The sequence below is a fragment of the Conger conger genome, chromosome 13 (genome assembly GCF_963514075.1).
Source record: "Conger conger chromosome 13, fConCon1.1, whole genome shotgun sequence".
In the NCBI taxonomy this organism is placed as follows: Eukaryota; Metazoa; Chordata; class Actinopteri; order Anguilliformes; family Congridae; genus Conger; species Conger conger.
Genome location: NC_083772.1, coordinates 25,074,696 through 25,098,137, shown reverse-complemented (window position 1 = coordinate 25,098,137; position 23,442 = coordinate 25,074,696). Strand labels below are relative to the sequence as shown.

Below are 23,442 nucleotides of genomic sequence, written 5' to 3'. Positions count from 1 at the left end.
GTGGTGACGCGGATACATTATTTATCAGCGTGGCTTGTCAGCTGGTGACAGGCCTGACGGCTCTTCGCAGACATTTCGCAGGTTGGGTCCTCCGCGATCAGAAAGTTTCCATTAAAGATTTAGGGGTGTGTGGGAGTCTTTAAGAGGGGAGGAGGTTAATGGCTTTGTACCACCCCACATCCGAAGCACAGCAGAGTGTGCAGAAATATCAAAGGGCTGTACGTCACAAATTCGGACCAGGAAGCCTCAGGGAACTCCTCACGAGTCGACGATTGTACTGGTTTGGATGGGAAGTCAGGACAGGAAGAGCCCTATATCCCCTCCCTGGCAACTACTGGAGGGAAGCCCTCATGCTGGCTGCAGTTAGGCACCTAAGAGCCAGTGGACATATTCAGCGCACATATCGTCACAAGTTTTATTTGTTCCATTTCCATGGTTTAGAGGAGTTCCTCTCAACCGCTAGGTCAATTTCCTGGGGTCAGGGGACAACTACCCAGTTGGGTATCCTGGTATTTCAGTTATGTCAGGAAAGTGTCCTTTGCACTTTGTGGCTGTGCTGTGTGAGAGATTGGCTATTACAAAAACCGAATACACAGAGGACCCTCAGGAACCCCTGAATTTCTGAATTACAGCCTTACATGCATTTGCATCTTGCAATCATTTATTCTCCATATTTGCTTTACATTCAACAGTTTTAACAATGCTTTTGAGAGGATTTTATTCCTTTTAGGCATTTAATTTCCATATATTTTAGCTAAAATTATACATTTTCTTTCATCTTAACCTCCAAGGATCCTGCGTCTTCAAACAAGGACATTACAGTATTTATCTTAACATGAGGGACATTCAAGTAAAATATTTTCACTGCAACGTGTTTTTGTCATCCAGTACAAAATGTAAAATACATTCGCTTTTTCTCTCCTGGGTCTCAAGAGGTTAATAGGTAATACCATTTTATGAATCAATATTTTATTAATCGCACTGTTCAATTACTGAAATATTGACTTGAATGCAGGACAATACTGAATATAGTAGGTAAATATCTGTCATTAACCATGAATATTGTTATTCATGTTATGATCTTATGATGGTTAGTTATTGCTTAACGGGGATAACGGGTCTGAGGAGGTGGTATTGGCTTCTTGCTGCTGGATGACTGAATTACAAATTCTAGGTTGGTCATTGAGGATGCAGGGCTCGAGTTATCGCACATGTATTATGCTTGATTGATTAATGAATCGAAGGGTTTTCACGTCATGACAATTAGGGAAGAGACACGTAAATGACAACATGACCATGATGCAACTTAATTTCTGTTTCTGCATATGTAAAACAGTCTGCACTCTCCTGTCGTCTTTCCGGTCAGGTATCTCAAGGTTACAGTAGTGTTACCACACCCAGAAATGACAACACTGTTCTCAGGCCACAAGCCCATCAACACCCCTATTGTTTCCATGAGGAAATACTCTAATGCTACTTTTATAAATATACATTTCTTACTGTACATTATACATTTCACTCTTGCTGTAGGTACAATAAGAGGCAATATAATATCATAGAACATGATATAACATTTACGGGTACTGATACCTCCTGAAGAGAATCACTTGCATGGCATTTGCGATATGGTACACAGGCAACAAATTTGACATATTCCATGGATAACATTTAAAATATGACTGATAAAATCCCAAATGAAAAACGGTGCCACATGATTGAGTGCGCGCGAGACCCAGTGAGCTGAAGAGCCGAATACTGTTTGACAGCAGTGCGATTACACTTATCTGTCTTGCTAAATAGCTGCGTTGGGGACGCTCCGTGGAGAACAGACGCCACGCTCCGCACCATCGCAGATTCCGCTGCATAGCCCCTGAGATGCGTTTTAGGGCGGTGATGTCACTGCTGTTCGCGACGTTTAAATAAAGAAATACACATTACTGTCGAACAATTACAAAACAATTAGCCCTGCCCTCTACAGTCATACTGGAAACTGTACGCCGTGTTTTTCGGCGGGTAAGCCCAAAGGGCCCAGTCTGTGAAAATATTAAGTCATTTTCAGAAAATGTAATCAAACTTTATAAAAACAAACATGTCAGGACGTAATTAGTGTTCCAGCCATGCGGCCTGTGACTGCAGTTCTCCGATATTTGGGGAGCGATGTTCTCATTCATCGCACTTGTGATGCATATTCAGGGATGTGGCATCTCAGGTCATCCCAAACGATGTTGAGAGAGAGGGCCAGAGCAGAAGAGAAAGCAGGGAGGGACAGAGCAGAAGAGAAAGCAGGGAGGGCCAGAGCAGAAGAGAAAAGCAGGGAGGGCCAGAGCAGAAGAGAAAGCAGGGAGGGACAGAGCAGAAGAGGAGGGAGGGACAGTGCAGAAGAGAAGAGCAGGGAGGGACAGAGCAGAAGAGAAGAGCAGGGAGGGACAGTGCAGAAGAGCAGGGAGGGACAGAGCAGAAGAGAAGAGCAGGGAGGGACAGTGCAGAAGAGCAGGGAGGGACAGCAGAAGAGAAGAGCAGGGAGAGACAGAGCAGAAGAGCAGGGAGGGACAGAGCAGAAGAGAAAGCAGGGAGGGACAGAGCAGAAGAGAAAGCAGGGAGGGACAGGGGTAAACCCACACAGAGCGCTGGGCGGGTCGGGAGCGGTTTGGGATGTGCCGGTCCATTACTCTCGCAGAGGTGTCGTTTTATGACTCCGGCTGCCTGCTGGCCCACCAGATTGAGCGCGCTGGGAGCACAGAATTACATTAAAGCAGGCCACTTCATCTTCCTGACTCCCTTCGCCTCTCTCCATCGCAGAGAAAGCGTCCGCACGGCGCAGGCAGGCCGGGACACCGCGGCGCTGCCTCGCAGGCCAGCACGCAGACAGCGGCCTTATCCCAGAATTCTGGGAATGATTTCACACCCCCCGAGAGAAAGAAATCCTCTTGTACAGGCATCTTTTTTCATTCCTCGTGTGGACATGATGGAACACGTTTAAAGAACATCAGACGGATGCTCTGCTCTGGAAATGAAACTGGGTTTTTAGTGTTCCAGGGCTCCCTGTACAATGTAAATACAACCACGAGCATAAAAGGCTGACATGAGAACACCTGAAACGCAGCGGTAGAAATGCCTAACCAATCACAGCGTACCGTGAATCAAAACAAATCAACTTTGATGATGCGGCATACTCAGCTGCCAAACAGGAAAATAAAAAGCTTCTTTTAGGTTGTCTTATTTCATGGCTGAAGGTGATGTTTTTAGGAATAGAGATGTGTGCTTCCACTCAACAGTGTTTCTAAAATCCAAATACTGAACCTTCATTTATTTTTTAATTCTGTTAAATGCAATAGCATTCATATACATTCTTTAAACTCCAATCTCTCCATAAGGTAAAATAAACACCCACCCTTCAACAGGACCTGCAATGTTCCTTCAGCAGTCAGCAGATGGCCACTTATGGGCCAACACCCCGGTAGCCTCACCTCAAGGCCTTTAGAACTCGTCATTTATAATCTCCTGCAACAGACTCCAGTTTCATATAGGGTCATCACTGTGGGAGGTCACACATTAAAATGGCACATACTGCCAGGTTGCCCTGAATTCATTCAGAACCATAAAAAATTGAATGTCCTGCTTTAGACAAGCTGCCCCCCTTGCAAAACGTAACTCCGTAGTGCTGAGCCAGCAGCATTTTGCATTTTTGATACATTGGACATTTACTGTATGTTTACTGCATTTGAAAAGAGCCATTCTGTCGATTCACTCCAATGTGACTTGAACTTGAACTTCCTGTGTAACAAACTAGACACTTGACCCCTTTGGACTACATGTCTGAAATGTGATTAGTTTTGACCTTAAGTCTGAGGTATCCCATGCAGTAAGTGGTCAACTGTAATTTCCTATTTGTCGTAAGAAGTTTATTCTGGCCCTAAAAAGTGACAGGTTTCAGAAGATGGTTGACAGAGCCCCAGGATAGTGTAGTTATAGCTAAAAGAAAAGGTGTGTTTTCCTTATTAATACCCCTCACAGCAGCCATATCCCTTGGACAAACTTAATAGTATGCTCAATTCTGTTCATTCTTCTAAATTGCTTCATGAATTTGGACCTCATCAGGCTTTCAGTCAGTATGTACTGTAGTGACCAATCATCAGTAGCTGCATACTGTGATTCCAGTTATTCTAAACATTCTTCAGGGAGAAATTCAGAACAGCTGTAAAAATACTTCCCACATCATCTCATTCAGCATGGTTACTGCACCGTATGAGTGTTTAATTAGAGCAGAGAACCTAAAACCTTTTATTAAGTAGAGTATGGATGGGTACAGATAATGTACAGCATGTGTTATGATTATTTTTATTTTTTTTCAGTTTGTTTTCATTGGTTTTCTATATGGGGATTACAGTGTTTAAACAGGATTTCATCCATATGTCAACTAAGAAAAGGAGTGGTGAACACATAGATCACCCCTATGCATTTTTAGTCCAGGATTATAGGGTCTGCCGACTTGCTTCCAAAGAGCTTGCCATGAGCCGTGAGCTGTAAATAAACCGCAGTACAACGTGTCTGGAGAGGGAGGAACCGCCATTTCATTTCCAGAGCTTATAAACACTCATCAGCTCCCTTTGAGCCAGTAAACTCGGACCATCAAAGGGATGTAACTTAGAGAGATTTTTAATAGCATTTTTGTGGAGTTCTGAGGAACAGACCCGCAGTCAATTGTTTCATATTGTGTGAGTGTGGCTACATTTCAGGAAGTGGGTACAAAGTGCTTTTATTACTCGGCTGATGAAAGCCTCCATAAAGTTTTGTTCGTTTGACTCTTCCTGTTGTACACATAGTTTTAGTGGAGGTAATTACTGTGGAATTCAGTCATTTTAAAATCCTATCTATCCATTTGATCTGAATTGAAGGTTAACAGACTTTGACTGTCCAGTTTATGAAAATTTTCTTAATACTCCTGTCCAGGATATTCGTATTTTGAAGTATTTTAATTTTAAGTAGATGTCAAGGCCACAGTTGCTTCCAATGAATGTGAACATTTTATTTCAAAGGGATGATTTATATACCTATAGAAATGTTGCTATATGCATTAATTCAATAGAATTACAGGAATGTAAAGGCTTGGATTTATTGAGCATAAATTTAAAGATATGTGACATGTGCCCTCTTGTGACTTCTTGTCACTCATTTTTATAAAGATTAAAAGCATTCTATCAAACCTTACACTCTGTCCAATGTCCCCAGATGTCTCTAGTGTACTCTTGATGTATCAATGACTCAGTACTTAACCCAGAGGTTTGTTTTAGATCTGAGGTTGGGCTTGGGGCTAAATCCTGATCCCTTATACAGTTGATATTATTTTACTGTGTTGGTTACTATCCAATACCATTGGTAATATCAGTTTACCTTTTAAGAATGTAGTAGCATATTTGCACAAATGTTGAGAGACAGATGCTATTGTTGAAGTATGATAAATTAGCAGAGTTTGTTGCCTTCTGAAGGTGTGATTCACACTTCTCCACAGCAACCCTGCTTTCATGTATGGATATGCTTAGTAACAACACTTGACCCAACCATATTTCCTTGCCACGGGAGACATGAAGAGCAATAATGTGAATAACAAAATATATTTTGTTCAGGTTGTGAGTGAGTTAGGCTAGGGGTGTAAACATGCTAGTATATCATATATGTCAAAATATGGGTGTGCGCAAAGGAGTGGACACATCGACTTGGAATGAGGAATGTTTGAAATGAAATGTTTGTGCGTATGTGTTTGGACATTTGTGATTTTTCCATTTGCTCAATGGTGTGTTCCACTCATCACCGCCTTTCAAATCCTCTCAAAACCAATGGTCTACATTCCGATTGACAATTGAGGCTTTTAGAAAAGAATAGTTGTAGGAAAACGCTGGTTTGGGGAGCATGGTGTTTACATTTGTTGCCATTTGTCTTTTTATGAATTTTTTAAATATTTAAATGTAATGCAATTTTGGACTTACCCCGCATACAAACAGCTGTGATAGATTTACCAATTTACTGCTTTCTTACGGTTTACTAACTGCTTAAAGTTGTCTCTCACTTGTTTTAGCAAAATAGCTGTGACCAACAGGCTTCACGATGCTGAAGAATACATTTGCAGTATATACTAAAGACCCTTGGTAAATGTCCACCCTCATACCCAGCACAATTGCAGAAAAAAGTGGTTTTGCCCCTCTGATTTCATTGGCTTTAAAATACCTCCACACTGCCTGTTCTTCACATGTGTTTATCACCACTCTTAAAATGTGTACACCTCACAGAGTATCACTTTTATACCATTTTATATCATTTCATATTACCTGCATTTACTGTCATGTTGTTGTCAATATTTCTATTGAAAATGTCTTTATAGAATTATGCAACTAGTTTACATCCCTCTGAAAAGCTTTGTTTGCATCAGCTATTGAAAATAGCTATATATTTATTTTGGTAATGTGATAATAAGATTCTGAAGTCAGTGGAAAAACTTAAATTAAGTGATTTTCGTGAATTTAACTTGTGATCAACATATTTATCATTTGTTTTCTGTGTTTATATTGAATGGGCTAACTGTTGTCCTGTCTAGTGCTTTTTGCTTATTCTTGTCTCTTCTCATGCTTTTTTGTCGTGTCCCAATGATTAAACACACTAACTTATACAAGTTGTGACCACTAACAGACAGCAATCACCTCACAGACTTGTACCGGAAAGAAGAGACCATCATAGTGTCAGAAAGCAGCCACATCCAGAGCCCTCGCTACCCCAACAGCTACCCCCGAAACCTGCTGCTCTCCTGGAAGCTCCTCTCTCCAGTGAACACTCGCATACAGCTGGATTTCGACAGTCACTTTGGCCTGGAAGAGCCAGAGAATGACATCTGCAGGTGAGGGGTACCTCGTATACAGTATTCTAGCAAAATGACACAGGGAGGGATGATTGGAAAACATATGTCCTTCAGGCAACTGTTCAAACTTGATGAGCTGAATCTGAAATCCTGATGTCAGGAGACCATCTTTAAAGACCACCTTTCGCCTTGAGATTTAGTTTGTACAATAATCAGCTGTTTGTAATGCCGCTTGCCTGTGTTCAGATGTATGGTTGGAGTATGGGCATTAGAATACCAGGGACTTCTTTCACCCTGGGAATAGAGGAAGCAGATTAAACGTTTATCGCCATGACATGACCCTGATCTCCCATCAGTTTAAGTGCTGGCTGTGAAAAAGACAACATATCAGAGAAGGAATCAATGATCATCAGACCACCCCAAGATGCATTTTATGGAGAGCAGAGGGGAGGGAGGGGGGGCAGAGAGAGTGAGAGGGAGGAGAGGGAGAGGAAGAGAGATTGATTGCATAATATTCACGCAAGCCAAAGTCATCTTTACTGGTGTACCCTCTATGTCAGTGGATCTGATTCCTGATGGAGAGAGTCCCTTTTTTTTGGGAGGGGGGGGGGGGGCAGAGAGTCATTGGCTGAGGTGTGAAACTCTCCATTCCTGTGGTCCTTTAATTTCCCAGCACTGTCAGACTCACAGTGCCTTACAGTAAACACAGGGCTGTTTCACACTTCTGTGAAATTGACTGCCCTGGCTCATCTTTCCCTTCTCACAGATACGACTTTGTGGAAGTGGAGGACATATCTGAGACCAGCACTATCATTTGGGGGAGATGGTGCGGGCACAAAGAAGCTCCTCCCAGATTAACTTCCAAAACCAACACCATCAAGGTCACGTTCAAATCAGATGACTACTTTGTGGCCAAACCAGGATTCAAGCTCTACTATTCTCTTGTGGTAAGTGCTGCTTCAGAGCCTCTTCAGTATTTGAAGTAAATGGCAGAGCATCAGCAGAAGAGGAACACTGAAAAATTATGCCATACTTATCATTGAAAATCCAATAATGAGAGTTAGCTGTCCTTTTACATTGAAAGATAAGTGGCAGGAAGCCCTAAAGGAGATTGGTGTGCAAGCTCCAAGCAACAGGAATAGCAGCAGGCAATGCACTTCAATTATAATGCTTAAGGTAAAAATAGTTAAGAGCACTAAATTCTAGTACTGAGAATAGTTTTTAATACACGATAAACATCTCCTGTATCTCTTGTGTTAGATACTTCTTTAGTATCACAAGATGTGCATCACTTTTCATTATATAATAGTCTGAGCTACAGTAAGTAAATCGAAAGTAGGATTAACCCGGAGAAACAAACAAGACAAGAAAATTACTTCTGTCATTTGAAAATTAAACTTTTTTTTTTTTAAATGAAGAACTAGTGATTGTTCTAGAGCATTTGCCTTGAACCCATATTAAATAAATTACTCACTGACATGTTGTCCCTCCCACTCCTTTCCAGTTTTAGCAAAGCTATTTTAAATAAAGAAAATTGCACTTCGTCTTGTGATATATCTTCCCTCAAGTGACAGCAATACTGTGGCAGAAACAAGTTTAACTAAAGACATAACTTGTTACCCATTAAAATAGTAAATTAAATAACCTCTCATGAACAAGCTGTGGCATCATCTTCATTTCCTCTTCTCTAGGAGACAGCGGTGCTCAGGCACAGCTCTTTAAAGGGTCTAATTTGCTCAGACACCATTTTGAGATAACGATGCAATGAACAATGGAAGAAAAGCAAAGAAGCAGATGCTGGAGATCGTATCTGCCCAACGATTGTTTAACCGCACAACAGCAGGAAAGATAACGGCCTGGATGGGCGAAAGTATATGACATTTTTATTGCTGTCGGCTATCTCAATAATAAGTTATTGGCTAGTTCCCCTACTGGCCTATGAGTGATATTCAATGTTTTGTGTGCATGCAATGTGACCTTGCCTTCCTCATACCCATAATTTGAGTGTTCATGAGTATACATTTATATGGAAAACATATGGATGTATAATTACAGATAAAAGTTAATTACAATGTTGTCCTGGTCATAAATCTTACCAATTTCCATTCTTAATGTCTTAACTTAAATTATGAGAATGTTGCTAAACAGGGTGATAAAAAAGTGTCTTCTAGGCTTTTTGAAATGCGATACTGTATATAGCATAGGACATTTAGTGCCGACCTGCACAGGGCTCTATTGAATTGTGGAGGAATTGTAACAGCTGTCTAATGTGAAGTATATAGTGAAGCTTTCAAAATACTGTAAATAATGAGGGGCCTCCGAATTGCAATGCCATCACACACTGTTAAATGGACCCGCTCTTCAGACTTAACTCTTCTCTACTGATGGTATGCACTCTGGACAAACAGGAGTCGGGGGTCACTAATGTCAGACAGATGCAGCCCCTTCCCACTAAAAAGAATTACAGAGTGGCTGTTGGTTAATTGGGGAGCATTTCAAATTAAACAGACCACTCAAATGCAACTAAAATACAGTTCTCATGAGGAAACATAACCAAATAAATTAACTGCTTGTGAGAATAGGGGCTGTTGGTGTTTTGTTGCAGAATTTTTGAAAAAGGGAAATAAATTCACATTACTGTGCAGTGCTGCAACTAGAAGGGAGAGTTCACCTTGAAAACATTTAGTAAACTGTCCTTGGGTTTTCTCTTTTACACAGTACCTGAAGTAGGGTGGTTATATTGGAAAATTATACCATTTTCAGGCTTAGATTTATAAACTAATCCTATGAGGGCCAGTTTACAACTCACAAAACATGCTCTTCATGGCATTCTCTTTCAAATGTTTACTGACTATGAAAATATAAATAACTTTCAAGTGATTTCAAATGTTGAATTTCACTTGTAAAGATATCAACTGGTGACTGCTGTAGAGTACCTTCACCCCCTTTCATCTAAAAGAATGATGTGTCGATGCGGTCATGTCTTATGGCTAATTTCTTACAGAGACTTTCCACAGCAAGTGTATCTTGTTCTCCTTCTTTGCACTGTTGGTCCCCCAGATGACTAAACGAACAATGACTCAACCCGACGAGGGCACTTGGTACACTCTAGGACCAGCTGTTTCGCTGAGGTCATGGAATCCTGTTCACGTTCAAACTCAGATCTGTCCAGGAACCCGCACATGAATGAGAATTGGAGGCGGGATGCCTTTGAAGTTTGCCCTCTTATTTAGTTCAGGTTTCCTGTCTCAGAGAGATTTAGGGGCTCTGCTCAGCACAAAGGAAAGGCAGTAACCTTAGACATAACAACTTGGTAATGAAGTGCTTCTTAATCGTGATAGAAATTACAGCTGACAGTTTTGGAAATGTGATAGCATACACATCCATTGTGCTTAACGCAGGTCTCCTTAACGCTTCACAGTTTGACGCGCAATACCACTCCTGACAAATCTGACACGTCGTTTAAACCGCTGATTACATATGATTCCAATGGCATAATCTCGATGTTTTGTCTGCCTGTCATATTATATAACAATAGGAATTCTGGAGGTATGTCTGTTCCGTTTATTCGGTAGGAAAATATACACAAAAGCCAGCTTCATGATTCTTTCCACATTGCCGCAAAGAAACCTTTTATCCGTAAAAAAAGAACAATATTGCATAAACAGTATGTGGTCTTGGAAAGGAATGTGCCTTTTAAGCAGTGGTAAAATAATCACTAGAATGGCAGTATCCTTTTTGCTGTTACTGTGGTCACCACTGTAAATAGTCTAAATAAAGTGTTGGCTGATAGCTGTTATTTTAGGTTCAGAGTTGGAAAACAAATGGTCTGAATAGCAGTTGCTAGATCTAAGTGTTTCTCACTCTCCTCCCTACTGTTGAAATGAACTTCCTCCAGACAAATGAAGACTGACTGGACAGAATAACAAGGAAGGGCAGAGGGGTGCAGGAATGCTTTTTTATTGTCACAGTAATACCTCTCTCTGAGACGTTGATAAGGTGCTAACCTTTCGTATGGAAAGATGAAAGAAAAATGTTCACACCAGTGAACTATTGCTCCCTGTGTTCTGTACATTCGCGAGACACAATGGAGATGCGAGCAAACTTTGTGAACTCAAAACGAAGTTACTGTTTATCTTCGCCATAAATCCGATCTCCCTGGAGACAGTTTTCTTAATTAACTTAGTTTGTTGTTCCTTCCTGGGCTCTGTGACTGTAAAGCACTGATCGTATAATATCTCAGAGAAACAGAAATGAATGGTTGATACAAACAGAATCTCTGCATACATACATTGATATGAATTGCATTTTTGAAGGAAGTTGGCCGAGTTATTTAATGACAGCCCTGGCGGGATTCTGGCATTGCAGTTTGACAATCCCTCTCAGGTCTAATGACATCATGGGAATCACTGAGTGGATAGGGTCTGGAGTCTCCTGACACTCCCTGTATTAATTAGCCCTTGACCCAAGCACATCTCTGAACTCCATAACATGGCCCATCTGAGACTGAACCTGGCAACCCCTTGTGTGTGGCGCGCCCATCATTCCTGCGCTAGCAAGTTCTGTTCACGCTGCTTGCCTTCATTATGGATTGAGTCTAATGGGTACAGATTAGTGAGTCGGATTTCTCAGCTCTTTTTTGTTTCGTTGCTTCTGCCCCCCCAGGACGACTCCCAGCCCGCGGCATCAGAAACAAATTGGGAAGCAGTCACCATCTCCGTCTCGGTGAGTGCTGTGCTGCACTGCCTGTGACAAATGAAGACCCGGACACGCTTCCTCACACCCGCAGAGAGGAAGCACCGTCCTGCACTCCCCACAATTCATTAGAGACGGAGAGAGACGGCATGTCCAACCATCATACAGAATCTTTCACCCTGTTCAGTTTTTACAGGTCTCGTACACACCCTAACCCCTCCTTTCCTCAGACACAGAGGTGTGAAAAGGACTGTCTTCAGCTCCCCTCAGGTGGCATTTCCCCTTCACATTTAAATAAAGTCATTACAGCGTAATTTATCCCACATTATGAACTGATAAAGGTGTCATTGAACCTTAAGTATGCTCTTAATACTGAACAGGGACAGGGCCTGTGATTAGAATGGGCTGTCATCCAATGACTGATTTCATAATAACCAACTGCAAGAGTCAGCCGCTGCCCGTCATGCTAAATGAGCAGTATTTAAGGTGACAGTGATGCAAACTCTCACAGTGCAAATATGTACAGATACAGAGCCACACGCACCACAAGACAATGATCCCAAGCACTACCTCACAGTCACTTGAGACATGGTTAAGTGACTACAAAATTACTGTTTTACAATCGCCATCTTGAACCTTTGTATTAAAGTGCAAAGCAAAGGATTTGGAGGAAATTGACAGGATCCTTACACAGAAAGGGTGGACAAAGTTAAACATCATTTTTACAAATATCATTTTGGGAAAAAAAAAATTTCTGTGTGCAAGAACAGAATACTATTTCGTAAGCTTAAAATCCAGCACATTACCTGCACTGTTTGCATTTTACATTTACATTTCTGTGCCAATTATTTACACTTAATTAATTTTGAATTTAAAGAGCAATCACTGTATGTCAGATGTTCATCAAACCAAATAATTAATTGCAGAGGAGAGCATGCGGCAATAATTCGTATTCGACTTTATGAACCACTCCACCCCTCCCCCAGGGTCCGGCCGCGTTCCCTCCATCGGTGACCGACACGCCGCTGACCGCGGCGGCTCTGGACCACACCATCGCAGCGTTCGACACGGTGGAGGAGCTCCTCAAGCACCTTAACCCAGACTCCTGGCAGGACGACCTGGACAGCCTGTACAAGGAGACCGGACACTACCAGCCCAGAACCTTCCACCATGACCGCAAGCACAAGAGTAAGCTCCGCCTTTAGGTTTGTGGCCTTGCAGGGCCACGGGAATCAGTTTCTGATTCCACCTATTTGAGCATTCTTTTCTGTTAGCTTACGGTACGGTTTGTGTGCCACTTTTTGTGAGAACGAAGGGAAAGGTTCTTGATCTCTCTGTGGGATGTCTGGCTTTAATAGGCCAGGAGAGTTTTATTAGTCCATCAAAGAAGTAGCTTCTCAATAAAAAATGATGAACATAAAATAGCTTGTGGCTACACAACACAATGGTACACTTCAAGGTGTAATGGAGTGTTTTCAATGATATGTTCAGTTTCACCTGGACTTTTGTTACACTTCCGCTGTATTCCTGGATAGCTCAGCCATTGCACACTGGTAAATATTAACCTTGTAATATTGCATGATTTACCCTCACAATTCTGCCAGTTAAGCCGCTGAAGGGTGGTCACTGGGTCTCCAGTCATGGTTCATCTCCTCCAGCTGTACTGGTTAATTTGGCAAAAATAAGGACAGTCGCTAAAGCGGTTTGTGTGAGGCAAGCCATAAAGGATTGGGCTCAGGACATCCTCAGCCCAGCCATATAAGGCCTACAGGGCAACCATGCCAGGCCCCTGCCACAGTAACCAGGTCATACAGAAGAAAGCAGCAAAGCTGCATATTCACATGAATCAAATGAAGTGCGTGAGGCTTGGCCGGGCCGCTTTCCTGCACACGCTCCTCCAGCGGGGCTTTCATTTGTCAGACCGCTTCCCTTTGATCCGAGGAAAAACAAAAACATCTCAAGTTATGTTTAGCGATCCGAAACCTCATATTTTGGCCGGGCTTACCCCGCTCTCTCCGCGCGCTCGCGTGTAGAGCCGACCGCAGGCCTCAAAGGCCTCCTGCCGGGGCTTCTGAGGGATCAGCGCTTCCTGAGTCAACACTGCAGACCGGCAGAGCCGACCCGCAATCCCCTGTGCCTGATGGAGGACCTGCCGCAAGCCCTAATGCAGAGTGGACCCCAGGCTCTAATTGCAAATTCAGCCAGAGCAGCCAGCCAGAAATGTTACTGCGGTCAGCAGTTACCTTTATTTTCATTACGAGGGAGAGAAAAAACCTTTAATACCTCCTCAAACTAGATAAACAAGGGATATGAACTCCTAATACCCCCTGCCATGTGAAACCTGGCCTCTTGAACCCATTTGATAGACAAGGCAGCTTTGCAAATGTCCCACAGCACACATTCTTTTTCCTTTTACATTTAATTTACATTCCCCTCAACTACTCATCCCCTCCCCATCACAATCTTCCCTCTGCAACCACAGTAACAGAGCAATTAAGGGAGCTCAATTAAAAGGTAATTTGTCTTAATTTTTCAAGCAAATGAGAAAATTAGATCTCAGAGCTCAATGCAGTAGACCCAGTCCAATTACATTGTTTGACGTCATGTCAAACCTCTGGCCCATCCGTAATGCAGCTTGTGGCCGTAGGTAGCGTCTGTCTGTGTCTTTATTCCCTCTCTGCAATTTGGAATTTGGGTGATTTTGTTCAGATTTTGCTTTGTTAAAGGTCCATTGGCACACAGGCAGCCATTTCAGTTAGAGACCCAAGAGTGACCCAACAACTTCTATGAGCCTGTGCAAAAGACTACGATTTCCACAAAAAACATGATTTGTTCAAACCAGTTAATCACTGAATTGCACATGGTAACTCCACCCATTTCAAGGGTGATTGAAGCCTCAGTGTTCCATTACTAATCCAAATGTTCATTGGAGATAATCTGACCAGTGCAGACTGAGCCACCCAGAAGGTACTGTTTGAACATCTGTTGAAAGAATACATTTATGAGGATAAAAAGGATCACTGTATCTCAGCAATATGAGAGCCAAATATGTGGGTTTATCGGTGAATTAAATTAAATGCATAGCGATATCACTTCAAAAAGTCAATAGATATCTAGCTGCCCATAAGAGAAATAACCTTCCACACTTATACCAAGGTGTAATGGAGTGTTTTCATTGGCAGTCTGCCCTACAGAGACCAGGGCATTTCCAGGGCTGGGTTTTTCCACTCACCTTCTCCCTCCCCTAGTTGATCTGGACCGGCTGAACGAGGATGTGAAACGCTACAGCTGCACCCCCCGAAACTTCTCTGTAAACCTGCGGGAGGAGCTGAGGGCCACCAACTCTGTATTTTTCCCACGATGCCTCCTGGCGCTGCGCTGCGGGGGAAACTGCGCTTGTGGGACAGAGGACTGGCACTCCTGTTCCTGCAACCCTGGCAAGACTAGCGAAAAGCTATACGAGGTACGCCAAAATGTCCCCTCCACCCCACTCTGTTCTCTTTTAATGCTCACCTACTGCCTGCACATGCAGTACAACAGACCTACCTTGCCATACTCTCTCTGAATTTTCAGTCATGAAATGCATTTCACACCTCCAGCCAAATCAGCCCTCAACCAAACCTCTGTCAAAATCATCCCTTTAACATACTTGCACCCCACAAGAACCTGAAACAGCCCTGCCTTGCACAATAATATACCTCCCCACCGAACCTCTGTCCATTACCAACCCAACTTCCCTCTCTGCCACACCACCCCATCCTCACCAGCACTACCTCCACATTCCAAACCCATTTCCACACATGGTGCAATCTACTCTGCCTCCACCCATACCATGGTGAAAATGTCACATTTCCCAAGAACAGTGCAGAGAAACTGAAGAGCTGATACCATAACTGGTTCCATATGGGTTAACATTTGGCCTGGATTAAAAAGGATTACTTATGCTATACTGTTACATGCAGTGCTACCTCCAAATTCAGTGCACGGACCACCATTATATTATGAACCATAATATTCTTTGGCCTTCCTGATCGTCATACTTACTACCTCAAAAATATTATTGTCGCCGTTTCTTATTTCTCTGCCTCGTTGCATTGCCTCACCAAAAAAAAACCCTAAAGAGGCGTGGCAATCTCCTTGACTTCCTGCCATTCGCTACATAGAATGAGGCAGGCCATGGCTCAGAGCAGTCGGAGCTCATAGGTAGAAGAAAAGCAGTCCAGGTTTCCATTTTGTGGAAACATAGCTTTCCTGTGGCGTCTGGGAATGTGTCTGCGAGTTCACTCCCCGGCTCTTATCAGAGCGTTCATGTTTCTTTTTATAAAACACAGCTGCCCGTCACTCTGTAACTACAAAATTATCTCAAAATTCCACAGCAGTAAGAGACACACTCTGCATTACAATAAGTCAGGCCCTGGCCTTTACACTACCCGAGCAACTTTTCCAGACCAGAGACAAGATTTGCCCAATATCTGAAATCATCCACACGTTTTTGAATGCCAGTAAATAAGAAATGAATTCTTCAGCAGATAAGCTTATGAGTAGCCGACCTTTGAAACCCAACTCTAATCTCTAAAGTTCACCACCAGACATCGACAGCTAATGTGCTCTGGATACTCACAGCCTGGTCGCTGGACTGATAAAGTGCATCACTTCATGAAGCTCAGATTCATATCATGTCAGATTAGTGATTTCCATTTTTTGGATTATGTGTTTCTTGCTGCATTTTTCTAACATTGGATTTTACAATCTTTAATATATAATGAACACTTTCCTTGTCGTACGTGAGGATGAACAGACAAAAATGTTTCAAGGGTTGCAAATAAGGTTTACTGTTCCTCATAGTTGTCCATAACAATTACTTCTCTTTGAAGCTTGAATTTTCTAAAACAAATAAGAAAATTGTGTAAATGGAAAATACTTTTGTTGGATGCCCTAAGTACCACATTATGTTGACTTATCAAAGCCTGGTACTTCATGACTAATCTAACATCCTATATTGTTCTATGTTCCAATACCTACCATAGATCCCTTTTGAAGGTGATGAAATAAGACAATGTGAATATTAAATAAGAATATGGCCATACAATGCAGCTATAGGCAGTAATGACTGCAACAAGCACATTAATTTGGACCACGAGCACATATATAAGCCCCCTGGTTAACATGTCACTTCAACCATTTACAGTACATCTCTGTGTGTGTGTGGGGGGGGGGGGCAAGTCTGTTTGTTTTGCTTTGAAAAGTTGGAAACTGAATTAATCATCATCTGTTATCATGCAAGCTGCTCTTGTGGATCTAGAGGCAGCTACTCAATTGACAGGCAGAGTGAATCCATTAATCAAATGTTGCCGTAGGAAACAGTTGGCTTGTTGATGCTTTGTTTTGAATATTTCCTTACAACCATCTGACAGCTGTCACTCACAATTTTTGGCTGCCCAGAGGCACCTGTTTTTGAAAGTAAAGATTTCCTGTGGAAGACTGCTCATCAATCCAAATATGCATAATTTTGAGCAAAACCAAAGAAATTAAGTACATCAGAATCTTAATCTGAAGAATCTTGCTCCCATTGCATACAGGGCATGTGCAATATGCAGCTTCAGGTATTATTTATTAACTTCAAAGGTTTGCTCCACAGGCACTGCATGACAACAGTCGAGTCACTATCTTATCCATCTCAAAGCATGGCTGAGAAAGAAATCTATTAAGGCTTGGGAAAATGAAACAAATTGCTATCTCAGTGTTGCTTGTATAATAGGCAGCACTGAAAATAACCACATTTTGCAGGATGCTATGTCAAAGTGGGTGGCTGCAGATGTCCAGGGATGTAGTCAGGGTCACGTTTGTAAATGTTCGGTTCCAATTCTAAACCAGAGATCTTCCCTCTCCTCTTCCCTCTCCTCCATCCTCCTCACTCCTTTTCTCCACCTTCCGTTCTGTTCCCCCTTTCTACCTCTCCCTCCCTTCACCAACCCTTGGCTCTTCCTCCCCACCTCCTGTTTCTGTACCCCCCTCAGGTGCTGAAGTTTTCTCCTGAGCCCGGTTACTACAGGAGGAGGACCCGGGCCCGCTGGGTCCTGGAGGAGGTGCAGATCCAGCACCACGAGCGCTGTGATTGCATTTGCCATTCCCGACCCCCGCGATGAGAGGGGCATGCTGGGAGATGGCGCCCAGGACCTTTGTCTTGTCTTTTTTTTTTTTCCTTAAGAGCTTCTCCCTCGTCTCTCTTTCCAGCAAGAGCCATCACTCTCTCTCTCTCTCTTTCTCTCTCTCTTCAGCGAAGTGAATTACTGCCCCCCAGCTTAAGCCACAGCTTTCCTTAACCCTGTGAGGTCTGGGTGGAACGTGTCAGTGTGTATAGACCCATATGTATGCGTGTGTATGTGTTTACCTCTATTTTCTTCTTAAAGAGTAATGCTATATCAGTATATATCAAAAATAGTAAGACAGTCTCAAAAAATAATCAAACAACAAGAGTAAGAAAATCATCCAGGGTCTATCCATGGTTCTAAGGAAAACAGTATTATTTATTTGATTTTCTTTCACTTTCTTTTAAAATGTGTAATAATGTGCTTTTGTTTACTGTGCCTTTCCCCTCTTCTTTCCTTGTTTTGACTGGGTCAGTCTCATGGGTCTCTGGGTCAAACCACAGTAAAATTGTTAAAGACCGAGAACCGGTTAAAGACATAGTCCTTAGACACGTCCCTTCATATCCTCTCATTGGGGTTTGTTTTGCCAGGAAAACAGATTTTACCAGTCTATTTATATTCGTTACTGTATTGTATGGTGACTGAATCCACCTTACCACAAATATTTTGCCCACAGCTTTTACAAGAAATAGGGGTCAGAGTAATTTATTTTCCGTTTAGAAATGCTTATGGAATTTGGTGGTACCTCCAGCCTGACTGGCCCATCGCTGGCTAACATCAAACCCAGGGAACGTAGGCGGGGACTTCATCATATTCCTCCCTTCTGAGAACCACAGTGAGATGAGCAGCTTAAAAGAAAACTGAATGTTGAGCACTTAAATACACCCATATTCAGACAACAATGCCTGAAGACCTGTCACCCAAGAAGGGTGTTTTTGCATCTCGGTGTACTTTTCCCTCCTCTCAAAGCCAAAAAAAAAATAAATGTAATGAGAAAAGTCCAGTAATCTGTTAATTGTAAACCTTTTAAAAGGATGCTTTGATTAAACTTTATAGGGAGTGAAATTACAGACAGTTTTTCTATCCCAAAAGAAGCTCTAATAAGCTAGCTGTCGAGGGGTTCCCTGTAGCTGAATTGCAATTGATTCTCAATCCAATATTATGGCCGAGCTGGCATCCGCCTCCTCTGCATAAGCAGGCTAACTCTACTAACGAAGAAGATTGCCAATATCAAAATGTCCCATCACAACACTTACTTGACTCGACTACTGTGTGTATTAAGAGGAAAAAGATAAAAACTGTGAAAGCTGTAAAATGGTATCGCCTTCCTCCCGACATCCTTGCCACATACCTGTCAATTTTTTCAGCAAATGAGCTGGAAATTGAACCTTTCTTAATTGGGTTTAATTCCCCCATTGTAGAAAGCAGCTTCTGTGTTTCAAAAATCGAATGATCAAGTAGTACCCAGGCCTCACTTCCACATAAGGCAGTTTATTTCTAGCATTTACTGCCAACAGTCGATCCAGAGGGTGTGGAACATTTCTTTGGTGTCATATTTAAATCGCATGCTATCAGTTTGTTGATGTCAAGTAATGTTACATTGTTTCTGCATTGAACAGTTTCCAACATGCGATGCTTGCCCAAATTTGTAAGACTCCTTTCCTGGACTCTATCCACTAGCACAACTTCTAACAAGCCCGATCAATTGTTAGCTATGTAATATAATGGTTTGATAAATTAGCATAGCTAATAAAAAATAATGTATGACAAGATTTGCTATTAAAAAAAAACTAAACATTTTGCCAAATCAATTACGACAGCAAAGTTTGCTTATTGCTAACACTAACTAGACATTTTAAAAATTGAAACTGCCTAGAGGGAAATTAGATTACTATCTTCTACTAGCTTCCCAAGTTAGTGCTCTGGGTAATGAGTTAATACTGTGTATTTAACATATGGGCAGACAACCAGGCTAAAACTGACAACTTTTCGAGCAAACAACATTTGTTCCTAGGTTCAATGCATCTCGTGTAGTAACAAACTAGAACTTACAGTTCCTCATATTTATGATTTACGGTGATGTGACCTAGTAATAATGTTCTGGCCGTACACATGAGAGTGAAGAAAACATGACTCATGACTTGAATCCTTTCTGCAGTTCAGTGGTCCTGCTTTTCAGCTCCACACGTTTTTTGGCCTTGTGGTTCTTATTTGCAGCATATCTGCACGTTGGGACCCGGTTCAATTCAGAAACTACATCACATACCCTGAGGTCATGCATCTTGTGGGCAGTAAATGGATGTAATTTGTGAAACCCAACACATTTCTGACACATGAGGAGACAGAGGGGACTAGGCTGTAACTGAAATGCACGTGAAGGCTGTGTACGAGCGGCTCCAGTGCCCTCCAGGCTCATATCAGCCCCGGCATTTGCATTCTGAACACAGTGAAAGGAGCAGGTGGAGGCAGTCTCTCCATGTAAAAGGCCTGAGCCTGAGACAGCAGGGGTCCATGTGACGACCAATGCTGTAATGAAACCACTCAATTACATTTTATTTATCTAGCTCTTTTTACAAAGGGTTTGTAATACACTCAGTGAGCACTTTATTAGGTATTTATTAGACTTAATTTTTATACGTATTGGTCTTCTGCAGCTGTAGCCCATCCACTTAAGTGATTTGACGCATTGTGTGTTGCTCTTCTGCATACCACTGTTGCAATGTGTGGCTATTTGCGTTACTGTCACCTTCCTGTCAGCTTTGACAAGTCTGGCCCTTCTCTGACCTCTCTCATTAACAAAGCGTTTTTGCCGGCAGAACGGTTGCTCACTGGATGTTTTTTTGTTTTTCGCACCATTCTCAAACCAAACTCACGGAGACTGTTGTGCATGGAAAACCCAGGAGAGCGGTTTGAGATGCTCAAACCACTCTGTCTGGCCCCAACAATCATTTGATGATGAAAGTCACTTAGATCTAATTTCTTTGGTCTGAAAAACAGCTAAACCTCCACATAATTCCTGCCACATAATTGGCTGATTAAATATTTGCATTAACAAGCTGGTGTACAGGTTTACCTAATAAAGTGGTCACTAAGTGTATTTCAGTTTCCCCTGGCCTGAACCCCCACCCCAACTCAGTATGGGGCATTCTCTTCTGCCTGGTTTACAGTGCGGGTTCGCAAATACATGATCTGTCAGTTTCAGTTAGGGGATAGGAGGCATCTGCAGGTGGTGGTCCAAGGGTGGCAGTCTGGAGAGGTGGGCATGCGGGGGTCAGACAGCAGGCTACAGGCGGCTGAGAAAGGGGGTAAAAGAGTTAGGGAAGGGCTACGGGTAGAGAACAAAGATGCAGAGAGACGAGAGAATAGAGTGGGCAGGGGCTTACTGTCAGGGGCTTACTATGGCAGCGTAAGTACTTGGACTGAGACAGGAACCCACACAGTCATGGAAAAAGGCAAGAATCCTACCTACCCCCAAGTGCCTGCTTGTGAAAAAGCAGTTACAACTATTGAGAGGGGACAGTAAGTAAACTGTATCGCCCCAAACCATCATCAAGCAGTCTGATGGGCCAGTAAAAGTTTATGGGAATAATGGTGTGGCCTTCCACAGAGCTTCTCGATATGAAGTCCCTGAATATGTCTGATCATGCTAGCCTCAGCATTGAGAGAAATTCCAGAGAAATTTGGGAAGTCTGTGCAACACTGATATGCCTGAAAACAGGCCGGATCCATACTTTTTGATCAGGATGAGGAAGAGTAGACTCGCAAGTTCATGACAGGAAACACATTTTAAGACAAAAAAAAAAAAGTTAATGAGCTGGCTTTCAAGTGTTCCTACAAAACTGCAACCCTTCCCATGCAAAGACAGAGCGCAGTGTACATACAGTATGTATATAGTATATTTACATGGAGAATTGGGTGCAGATTAGAAAACCTGTCAGTACTGGTTGCCTCCCACAGAATGCCAAAGTCAGATGCCTTTAAAAGAATGTTTTCCTTGTCTGCAGTTCACACAAAGGCATTGCAGGGGATATGTTTCTGTGTTTTTCTTTTTTATTTGCCTTTTTATATCATTTTTGTTCTGTATCAAACTGTGTAAATAAAATATCTATGCCTTGGTTGTCCAAACAAAAGCCTACTGTATCTGCAACAGGATGTGCGTGTCACTCTGCATCGTAGCTCTCGGCCGTGCTCCTTAACTTGGTAACACTGCTCCTGTGTCATGCCTCATTTGACTCCGCACTGCACCGCGCTTTGCTCTTGAAAACAAGATCAGCCCTTTTCCCTCGTCAGATATTCCTTGCCATTTGATCCCAGAAGAGGCTTTTCTCTTGAATCCACAGCTGTTTCAGACATTTCTGCAAATTGCTCAGATTACATTTTCCATCTGCATTTCTGTTCAAAGAGAGGGGAGCTCCTTGCAGCCTGTCATATTCAGAGCCTCCTCTTCAATCTTGATGACAAATTCCTTGGAGCAGAACACATTTGTTTAGATCTCGCCTACTTCCGTGCGCTCTGAAAATGACTACACCCAATAAAGAGCCAAGGAAGGACTCCCAATCCTGGAATGTTATGAATTTAGCTGAATGCTACATGACTGTGAAGGGTAAAAGGTGTGCATGTGTGTGTGTGTGTGTGTGTGTGCGCGGGTGTGTGTGTGTGTGTGTGTGTGTGATTAACTCCTCGGTGTAATGGAAAATGTTTAATCCATTGGGGGAAGGGGGTGGAAGTTGGCCTGCGGTTTGCCAGAGGGGAAATGAACAGAAATGATGACTGCTCAGAGAGGCACACAGCTGCCTGGCACTCACAGCCATTGCTGATAAGAAAATCCCTCTAGTTCAGCAGAAACATTTTCTCAGATGCACTAAGTGAACATCCTTTGTGTTGCTAAAGTTGGGGAATTGTATTTTGTCAAAGTGACATCAGCATTCATCGTTCTGACTGATCGACTTCACGCATCCTTGTTTGTGCTTTTTTCTGAAACAATAGCTCTTATAAAATCTATGTAGGACAAAATGTTGCCAAACCTGGATATTTTATCAAAACTAACACTTCATCTGCACTAGTCCCAGTATGTAATCCTGAAAACAATAAGCCTATAGTAAATCATTCATTTTGTAGCTCTTGTTTTATTAAAGAAAACAGCTGGTTGTTTTGACAAATAAAATATGCACATGCAGTAAAAAAAAATATTTATGCACAAGCATACATAAAACATCAAACTGTTCACTGAAAAATGAAGACAGGCTCAAAATCTCTGGCCTTCCTGAGTGGATCGTCATACATGTAGCCATGCGAATGAGTACACACATATTTAAGCAGGCCCCTTTGTTTTGTTGGAACGTAAAGATTGTTTTCGATGAAAGGGAATAAAATTAGCATAATAAATCTAACATGACACTAGTGCTTTTCTGGCTTTTCTGGCTGCACAAACAGATCCTGCTGTAAGAGTCAAGGAACTGGACTCTTGACCGAAGGCCCTCAGAGGACGGGGTCCCGTCAAACATCAGACCGTCTGAACTGAACACGTTTGAAGTGAAAGCGCAATGCGAATCGCTCTGGACAAGCACACAGACGACTAAAGAGCCCAGTGGACACAATGTGCCTTACTGAGGGCAGAGTCATGGAAGAGCTCTGAACAAGCAGAAGATTCCTTCCACTTGTCCAAGCATGATGGCACATCGCCAGCACGCCATTACCTGACAGAACAACTTCATTATTCACCCATCAAACGCTGTGGACCTGCAGTGCACT

At 42.5% G+C, this 23,442-nt stretch overlaps 1 protein-coding gene across 4 annotated transcripts in view; it reads left to right on the top strand.

The window, feature by feature from the left end:
* Window positions 1-21,821, top strand: part of pdgfd (platelet derived growth factor d) — a 44,877-nt gene extending 23,056 nt beyond the window's left edge. For 2 of the 4 annotated variants that reach the window (XM_061218384.1, XM_061218386.1), the window contains exons 2-7: window positions 6,700-6,886; window positions 7,614-7,794; window positions 11,513-11,572; window positions 12,529-12,730; window positions 14,791-15,005; window positions 17,560-21,821. In XM_061218384.1, coding sequence (XP_061074368.1) covers window positions 6,700-6,886; window positions 7,614-7,794; window positions 11,513-11,572; window positions 12,529-12,730; window positions 14,791-15,005; window positions 17,560-17,688 — 974 coding nt within the window. In that variant the 3' untranslated portion in view covers window positions 17,689-21,821. Of the gene's footprint in view, window positions 1-6,681; window positions 6,887-7,613; window positions 7,795-11,512; window positions 11,573-12,528; window positions 12,731-14,790; window positions 15,006-17,559 lie in introns of all 4 variants that reach the window. The other 2 variants (XM_061218383.1, XM_061218385.1) reach the window with 1 other exon arrangement.
* The last annotated feature ends 1,621 nt before the right edge of the window (window positions 21,822-23,442 follow it).